This window comes from Sitodiplosis mosellana, unplaced genomic scaffold, assembly GCF_009176505.1.
Source record: "Sitodiplosis mosellana isolate CC-2019 unplaced genomic scaffold, AAFC_SMos_1.0 Smas_scaffold_6165, whole genome shotgun sequence".
In the NCBI taxonomy this organism is placed as follows: Eukaryota; Metazoa; Arthropoda; class Insecta; order Diptera; family Cecidomyiidae; genus Sitodiplosis; species Sitodiplosis mosellana.
The window spans coordinates 1304327-1313761 of record NW_022601406.1 but is presented as its reverse complement, the minus strand read 5'-3'; the positions used below and the strand labels follow the sequence as shown (position 1 = coordinate 1313761).

General features: G+C 33.1%; 1 protein-coding gene across 4 annotated transcripts in view; it reads left to right on the top strand.

The window, feature by feature from the left end:
* The window catches only part of LOC129574681 (KH domain-containing, RNA-binding, signal transduction-associated protein 2-like), a 9876-nt gene extending 2151 nt beyond the window's left edge, over window positions 1–7725 (top strand). The window contains exons 4-7 of one of the 4 annotated variants that reach the window (XR_008688723.1): window positions 58–341; window positions 464–750; window positions 6448–6887; window positions 7329–7725. Coding sequence is in view for 3 of the 4 variants with exons in the window: in XM_055457015.1 (XP_055312990.1) it covers window positions 58–341; window positions 464–750; window positions 3272–3441 (741 nt within the window). In the remaining variant the exon portion in view is untranslated. Of the gene's footprint in view, window positions 1–57; window positions 342–463; window positions 751–1943; window positions 2496–3271; window positions 4311–6447; window positions 6888–7328 lie in introns of those variants that run through there. The other 3 variants (XM_055457015.1, XM_055457018.1, XM_055457016.1) reach the window with 3 other exon arrangements.
* Window positions 7726–9435: the final 1710 nt, after the last annotated feature.

Here is a 9435-nt window from a genome sequence, read left to right as displayed (position 1 = left end):
TCTCTCTCTCTCTCTCTCTCTCTCTCTCTCTCTCTCTCTCTCTCTCTCTCCGTTTAGGAGGAAGATTTGCGAGCAGCCTTAGATCCAAAATACGCTCATTTAAATGATGACTTGCATGTAGAAATATCGGCATTGGCACCACCGGCCGAAGCCCATGCCCGTGTTGCGTATGCATTGGCCGAGGTGCGAAAATATTTGATACCCGACAGCAATGATGTCATTCGTCAAGAGCAGTTGCGTGAATTAATCGCCGATGGTACAATCCCATCGGATGCCGATGATCCAGCAAAATATAAGCCACGTGTACCGCATATAGCTCGTAATGCTTATCCAAGCAGCAGGTAATTGTTTCACACATGGATGACAAATCAATTGTGTGGGCCACATAATGTGGCTGGCCCTATCTCAAGCACATTTTTCAATCACCATCTGTCTTCTTCTCCTCACCCATACACACATACAGAGTTTCAGCAACGACACGTTCACCAGTCCCGGCTGGTTCGTCGCGCACGGTGATGCCTGCCAAACAGAAAATATTGTCGATACTGGATCGTGCCCGAACCGCAATGGAAGAAACGTATCCGGCTTATGAGGACGCGATCTATGAGGGTGCGCCGACTGGTCACTACGATAACTATTCATACGGTCATCAAGCACATACGTCAGCACCGCGAACCGCACGCTACGATGCCGCTGACTATGAGGCCGAATATCGGCGAGAATACTATCGCGAGCCGCCAGCCTATGCAGGTAAGCATGTACCACCACTCAAAAAAGCTCGGCACGATCATGCCAATAATTACGATCGTTACTATTACTATTAACAATCGAGTAAAAACAAAAACAAAATGATTTACTGCTAATTTAAAACGAAAATCGAAAAGAAAAAGAAACATTTTACATGCAAAAATACATTTTTCAATAAAATCAACGCCGAGGTAATAAATAATGGCACAAAATGTGACCGACTTAAATTCGATATTCCAAGAATTTTTAATCAAATCGGATGAGAAGCATTTAATTCCAAAAAAACACATTTTAGATTAAAAAAACACATAAAACAAAATCAACAATTCAAATGGCGCTCACTAAACAAACGACAAAATATCGATGGAATAAATAACATGGCGCATAAAACATAAAGAATTTTGAATTAAACACCAACACGTCGCCGGATCGAAGTGAACTAACAACATCGGCAAAGTCATCTTATGCCGATCTCTTTTTTTTTTAAATGAAAACAAAAAATTGTAAACATTTTTTTTTTCGTTGCGTTAAAATCATATCAAATTCAACGGTGTCGCTCGACTAAAAAACAAATGAATTGTATAATTTTCACGACAATTTTAATTTAAAAAAAAAAACAAATATTATAAAATAACAACAAATGCACTCGTATACTATAAGAATTATGAACACATCACATGTTTAGACGTAAAATCTTGTAGAAAATTTCCATTTTTAAACCACATTTAAAATCTACACAATTTTGAAATTTGTCTTGTGTGTATGCGGTAAAGTATCGTGATAGGCTAATAAACATGGATGTTAAAATTGATCTAAATAATTACGAAAAAATCCGAAACGAACGAAAAACTTTCAATTTCTATCGAATAATTTCCTGATTGTGAACGTTGAAGTTAAACAAAAAACCCAAACTCGAAGCTTTTAGTTAATCGAATAGTCCATTTTGGTTCGGTTGCATCAAAGTGTCGCAGAATGAAGTGGCAATACACTGAATGAAGCAATTTGTGAGCATTATTTCAAAGAGATTGTGTGTTGTATTTCGTGAGACTTCAAATTTCTTTCTGCGCCGTTTGATCTGTGGCCAATTTCAGTTTGCGACACTTCAATGCGTTTTTCTTTGATTTTTTTTTTCTCTTTTTTCTATTTATTTCTTTTTCGTTCAAAAAATTGAACGAATTTCTAATTTCCACGTCAAGTAAATTGTTATGATTTTCTGAACTATGCAGCAAGAAGAACATATAAACAAAGGCATCATTAAAAAAAACGTGCTCACAATACCAATCACTAACAAATAATAACAAATCATCCACACACAACCACGAAAACACACACACAAAGTCCATTCAAGTTGCAAAAACATGAATTAAATGAAATTGTTGCATGTGTCATCATCGTCGTCATCGCCGTCGCCGTCATCGTCGTTCAATGGATAAATTATGGTCAAGCCAAGGTTCTTCGTCGATCCCGACGGAATTTTTTTATTTTTTGAAAAAACTCTACCCGAAATGAATTATTATTTTTTTTAAATCCCCAAAAAACACTCAAACGAAAAAGTAATTTTTGTTCAAAAAATAATTTTCCTTTGAAAAAAAAAAAAAAGTTGTGGAAGAATGTTTACAAGTCAACTTGAGAGAAAGAGACATACAGAGAAAGAACTCATTTATTGTCTTTGAAAATGTTATATGTTAATTTGATAATTTATTTTATTGCAAAATTGAGAATGATTAAAACTTATTTTTCAAAATCAACACTTGAATACAGTCGTTTCTTTTTGTCCAACGTTTGTTTTGCATCTATTCAGTTTTTTTCTGTTTTGTTCGTTACTCTTTGGTTGAATTCATTTCATCGTGTTTTCTATCGACCCATCTCCTTTTTGAAATCGATTTTGTCGGCAAAATCATACTGTGGCTTGCTAGTGACGGCGCATTCTGTTCGACTTGCTCTTGGCAACAAACTCTTTGAATGGAGAGAAAAGAACAGGTTTTTCTGTTGGTCTCTCTCGCCTTTGCTATTGTCATTTGTACATTTATGCAACTGAACTATTTGAACGATGATCTCAACGATTAACCTAGTGGCAAAAGTTTTAGGAATGGAAAATCATTTTTCCACTTTTCCAAAGTGAATACCCATAATATAGAAGAATTTTATCCGTCTGACTCAACACAATCTTTTCATTTGTTTCTGATTGGATTTACTAACTCATTTATTCTTCACACACGCAAAAAGGGAAGTAATTCGATGAAAATTTTAAAAAAAATGGCAAAGAAAACTTTATTTCGTTTTCGTGTCGGAAAAAATCAAAATCAAAACCATAATTAGACAACTATTTGCAAAATAACGTGTTAATTCGGTAAAAAAATTAATTTTTTTTCTCGAATGGAACCAAAAATCAACAACACACACACACACACACACACACACACACACACTTTTGAGAACAAAATATAATCCAAAGCCAAATAATAACAAGAAACCAACAAAAAAAGACAATGAAAATCAAAATAAATTCATTTAAATACATCAGCCCATCGTTCATCGTGGAAATCCAGTAGCTATCACGGTAATGGTAGCTATTCATCATCCGGTCGTCATGAGCACGAGCATGTATCATCGTCAGCAAAGGCAGCCATACACAGTTCACATTCGCGTGAAAGTCGCTACAGAAATTCACCATATACGCGACCGAAAAACTAAAACACCCAAAACAAAACTAAGAAACAAAACAATGCTATATCATAAAACCAACTACACATACGTTTATTTTTTAAATTTATATTCTCTCTAATATCTCTTTCACTTACTGAGAGAGCAAGAAAAAAGGGCAACAAGAAATTTCTTCGCAAGGATTCGCTGCCGATATCCGGATATATCCTCTAAAACCAACCAAAACCAAAACAAAAAGCGATTTTGTGAGTGTGACAAACAGAAATAACTAACGAAAAAATAAAAACCAAACAAAAATCGATAGAAGCACAGCAGCATGCGATGGTCATAGACATACAAACAAAATGCAACTAAAAATTAAAAAAAAATCAATGTTAGTTAATTAAAAAACCAAAAGATAAACGAAGAGAAAAAAAAATGAGTCTATTTTTTGCCGATGGATTCGCACAAATGCAGTTTATCTGTTGATTCAGCTGAATGAATAAAAAAAAATCTAGACTCTTCAAAACGAGACCAAAAAACATACACATTTTGAATACGATTCCGTAAACAAAACAAAATATCCTTATAAATAACAACAAAATATATTTGTCTGGCATAAACAAAACGAAATGAATAAATAAATGAGGAAAGCAGAGAATAAATTTTCTTTTTGAATGGTAAAAAATGTGTCGATTATCGCGAACCAAAGAAAAATACACAATTTAAATGGTATCAATTGCTTATAAAATTCATGTAAAAGAAAAAAAAGAAAAGAAATTAATGATGACAATTTGGTTGTAAGCCTGAAGCATTTACAAATCTAACATTTTAAACAATAAAAATTATTGCAAATTGTAAAATCTGAAAACTGAGCGATAAATGAAGATTGAAATAAAAACCAAAAAAAAAAAAATAAACATTCTGAAGAAGCTGAAGATGACTGCCAAACGCAATGAAGATCACAGAAACCAACGTACAGAGAAAAACTCAATATTTTTTAAATCCAATAAAACACTCAAAAATGGAATAAAAAAACAATTTTGAAGACAAAAACACACACAAACAAATAAATAATATCCTCGTTGTGAAATAAGTGCTTATTTATTCATAATCTCAATTATAACCACTACTTCATTATAATCAATAGTTTGATGTAAACCATGAGAATAATCACATTTATCCATTAATAATGAATTAAAATGAAAAAGACAAAGTACTGAATAAAACAACAGAAAAAACACAACAACAATACATATTAATAACATGGCTAAAACAAATGTAATTCGGCCCGTGGGTTTTGGGCGTTGGGCTGATTCCGAACACGTCGACAACCAAAAAAATACTACCGAATCGAAAGATTCGAAAAGCAATGAAAAGAAATAGCAGTGTGTTCGTGTTCCTTAATCGTTCGTTCGTCATAATGAAATTTTGCTCTCTATTGAGAACACTTTCGTTTCGTACTCATTTGAATATGAAAGAATGCGATCAAGTCACCCTTTTGCGGTCAATTGATGAAAAAAAAATTTGTTACCAAAGCAATTCTTATGGTGCATTCAAAAATAGAAATTTTTTGATGGCTAAAAGCAGCTTACCATTACTGGACATTTTAACCATACTGGAAATCCATCAATAGTTTCTTTGGGCCTTCAAATTGAGAATCTTACCTATGTCAGCTCTGGTTCTCAATAAATAATCGAATTGAACAAATGTCTACTGCAAATGATCGATAATTAATTTGAAAATGAAAGAAAAAATTGTATTGAATTGAGCCGGCCTGTGGAAAGAAGGCGACGAAGAAACGTTCGATGACGCCCAATGCTGAAATTCAGAGACAGCTCAATTTTAAGTCAATACTTTGTCCAAAAACCGAAACCATAACCGTATTTTGCTGCAATTTACAACAGAGAGAGAGAGAGAGAGAGATAATTAGAGAATAGAGGGAGGACAGAGAGTGAAAGAGAGAAGAATGGGGGAAATTTGTCATGGAAAGAACCACGTATTGTGTTTGTGTGCTACAATAAACAAAACTAAACATTCTGATTCTAGTCATCGCTATCTGTGGGGACATCCATCAAATGAAACAATTCAAGCAAAACAAAAACACCGTGAAAAAAGCCAATAAATCACTCAATATAAATATTGTACATGTATTCTCTTTCACAAGCAAAAAAAAAACCGAATTATACAAAACAGCAAATCGATTTAAACACACCTAAAATAAATGGAATAAATTTTTAAAGCAATGGATAAATCGAATGTAAATCACACAAACGTTTAGAATTCAGACAAATATAAGCTGAAGCTTTCCATTATAAAATAAAACGTTTAAACAAAAATTGTATTTGAAAAGTCTAATAATTGAAAATGAAAATGATTTATATAATAAAGCGGCACATTCAACAACAACAACAACAAAAAAAATGAATGAATAACCAAAAACAAAATCAACCATAACTATAACTACAATCCTTACTTAAAAATTGTATTTGTGTGACCAACAAAAAAGGCAACCTAAATAATAAACTTTTTGAACCACTTCAATAAAAACCAACAACAACAGCAAAACAACAAATCCACCAAATCGTTTTCTTTGTTTTCTTTTTGATTTTTAATGGATGAACCGAACTTTTCCGTTAAAAAAACCCAAATATATAATATATTTTCTGTTTTTTTTTTATTAAATAGATTTAAACAAGTGCGTAAATGGAAGGTAACGTTTAAAAAAAATGAATTTCTTGGATAAAATGAACGATAACCAATGTTTTATTTCGTGAGACAACAATCGATGATCGACATCGTAGTTAAAACATCTACTTTTTTCCGTTCTAAACCAAATCTCTTAAAAATCAACCCTTTAATTCAAATCGTAAAATCAACCGGATCACAATTGAGCGCATCAATGGATCATGTCAAAATTTAAACATCAACACAAACAACCCCACCCCCAAACCCTCAACCATAAAATAGCTAAAAGACACAACACATATTTGCATGCATTTCATTTCACCTTCGAAATTTGAGTTTAATTTTTGTTTCTTTTCTTATCATACACAGGCAGCAATGTCAAAAATTGGAAGTAGTGATAGCAGTAGATGCCGAATGTGAGGGCGCACAATGTTTTTTAAAAAAATGATTTAACTAATATGATCGAGTGACCACTGTGACAAAAACAAACGATCCAGACACAAAACGCAAAAAAAAACACATACACTCCGAATGCAATGAAAGAGAGAATGAAATAAAAAGAAAACGATTAATGTGAAGAGAGAAGAAAAAATAAGAGAAATATCGAGAACTGCCTATGCATGAGTTATAATTTTCTGCATTTCATTATTATTTTTTAATGCACACACATATAGAAACAGAGGGAAACAACAAATAATCGTAGTTTTTAATCAATAAGGAAGATTAGAAGAGAAAACTAGAACGAGTCTGTGACTAAGACACACACTTGGATGAACTGAAGAAGCAGCATGCCTTCGCAGCATTTTCGTGTAAGTTCCGTTCGCCCGTAAAATATTATCAATTTTGTGGATGATTAGTCATTTTGTAATGCGAATACTATTCCATATTTATGGGTGAGACTGAGAGTAGCTCTACTCTAGTATGTTCCACTGAGGAGAGAAAATTTTCTTCGAATTAAAATTGGTTAAAGGGAGTATGTTGAATTTTGGTAGATTTTTAGTAAATAATAAAGAGATAACGGTTTGATATCATCGGCACATAACAAACATCTCTTATCCCTTGGCAGCTTCACGAAAACCGTGAAAAAAACCTCAACCATAGCATGTCAACATAGTCTCCTTTAACACAAGCAAAATTATAGAAAAAAACTCACTCGCCTTTCGAAGATACTCCCCTCTCAATCTCACACTTAAATACCTTCCTACCTAAAATGTGAATCCTTTTTTTATTCTTTTTCTTCGAAATTGCAGATGAATATTGTAGCCCTATTTGAAACTACCTGAAACATCACAGAGAGAGAAACCGAGACGATACGTGCGATGAAGAGAGTGACTGTTGTGCATTTTAGCACGAGAGTGGCCAACATGTCGATACGAAACATTACAATTGGACTGAAATAGAATCACATTTTATTGGTTTGATCTAAGACCGGTGCTAAAACAAATGGCAAAAGAAAACCAAAAACAGTTTAAATATAAGTTTGGATTTTTGGCAACCAGCAAACGTATTAATACACCCGTTCAAAACGGTGAAAACTGACAACAACAAAAATAGCATAAACTGTGATATAATTGTTAAAAACAAACAACCATTCAATAAGAACAGACGACGTTTGTGTCGATCATAAGATATGTTAATTGATTTTTACAATTCCTTTTCTTCTTTTTTAAAAAAGAATTTAAACAAAACAAAAAAAAAACTGAGAAAACAAATAAAATATGCCAAAATTAAAAAGAAAAATTAAATGAAAATTGGTAAAAAAGAAAATTTCAATGTAAACATTGCAAAAACTTTTAAATGAATTTAATTCGACACACGATTTAAATGATTCCTTGAAGAAAACACTCCAACGTCGAATCCGACGAATCGAGTATTCCTTAAGAAACAAACAAGTTCCATTCCTGTTCCAATAAAGAGGATCTTTTTGGACAACAAAACAATATTCCATTTAAAAATGAACAAAAAAAAACTCTAGGTTTCAATAGCAACTGACGTAGAACTTCAATATTTTGTACCGAATCAACTGTAAAATGTAAACATAATAACAATTGAAGAGAGCAATACCTAAGGTGGAATAAGGTTCTCTCATGAGAAAGAATAAACCAATCCCCCTCCACTCACATTGTCGCTTTATGAAGAAAAAATATGCAAAATTGTTTAGTTCAAATTCGTATCACTCGACATTCGGCTCACGTGAAGACAAAAAAAAAACCATTCACCAGCTTATTTCAAAATCGAAATGATGCATTTTAGCAACGCAAATAAGCAAATGATGAAAAATTGATTCAAAAAAAAAAACTCAGAACAAAACAAATGAAAATAAAGAGAGTTGAACTGTTCAACCGATCAACAACATTCTACGCTTGGCAGAAAGTCAATGCTGAATAAAGCTAATATGATATTATAATATTCAAATGATAATCGTACTATTAAAATAATACCCCACGATATAATATGAACTATTCACGGGGCGAACAGAGATTGATTCGTGTGATTCGTTGGGCGCCATCAACATCTCATATACATATAACTAGGCTTTGTTATGCGCTAAATCCATCACGCTGAATAAATTCATGCGATAGACTTATGCGATAAATGTGATGCGCTCGCTTTGCGGTGAATGAGATATGTTGCTCTTCACTACCGCTTAGCGATACGTTCACTGCAAAGCATGAACGTTCATGCGTGAACAACTGAAGAGCAAAAGACTTCGTTCACCGCAAAGCGAGCGCATCACATTTATCGCATAAATCTATCGCATGAATTTATTCAGCGTGATGGATTTAGCGCATAACAAAGCCTGCATATAACTTAACAGGCAAACGATTTTTAGCCTGAGATCAAGCCACGAATATCAAACTGATTCTGATTTGACAGACTCAACACATTGCTCAAAGGTGCATCTCCGATGGAACACGCGAAACAATTTTTGCCGCCCGAAGAAAAAAAACAAAAACCTAACGATGTAATTGTAATAACAATAATAAAAATAACCCGTAAAATTATGAATAAAATTATGAATTAATCAAGCGACAAACAAACAACACAAATTACACAAACCATATTGATGCGATAAAATGGGCAAGAAGCGGGCGATAAAATGGATTTTTCCATGATATAGTGTGTAAGCTTGGCTTTAACCTAAACATAAATTAAAACAACAAAATCGGGCTAAAACCAACCAAATACATCGCTTGGACAATGGCCGATGACAATATACGATAAATTTACTACTTGAATGAATAAAATAAAGAAGAAAACAAGAAAACAACCAATTGTAATAACCAATAAATTTGAAAAGAAATAAAAACCAACCGAAATTAATACCAACCATGACATTTTGATGAACTTGCGGCG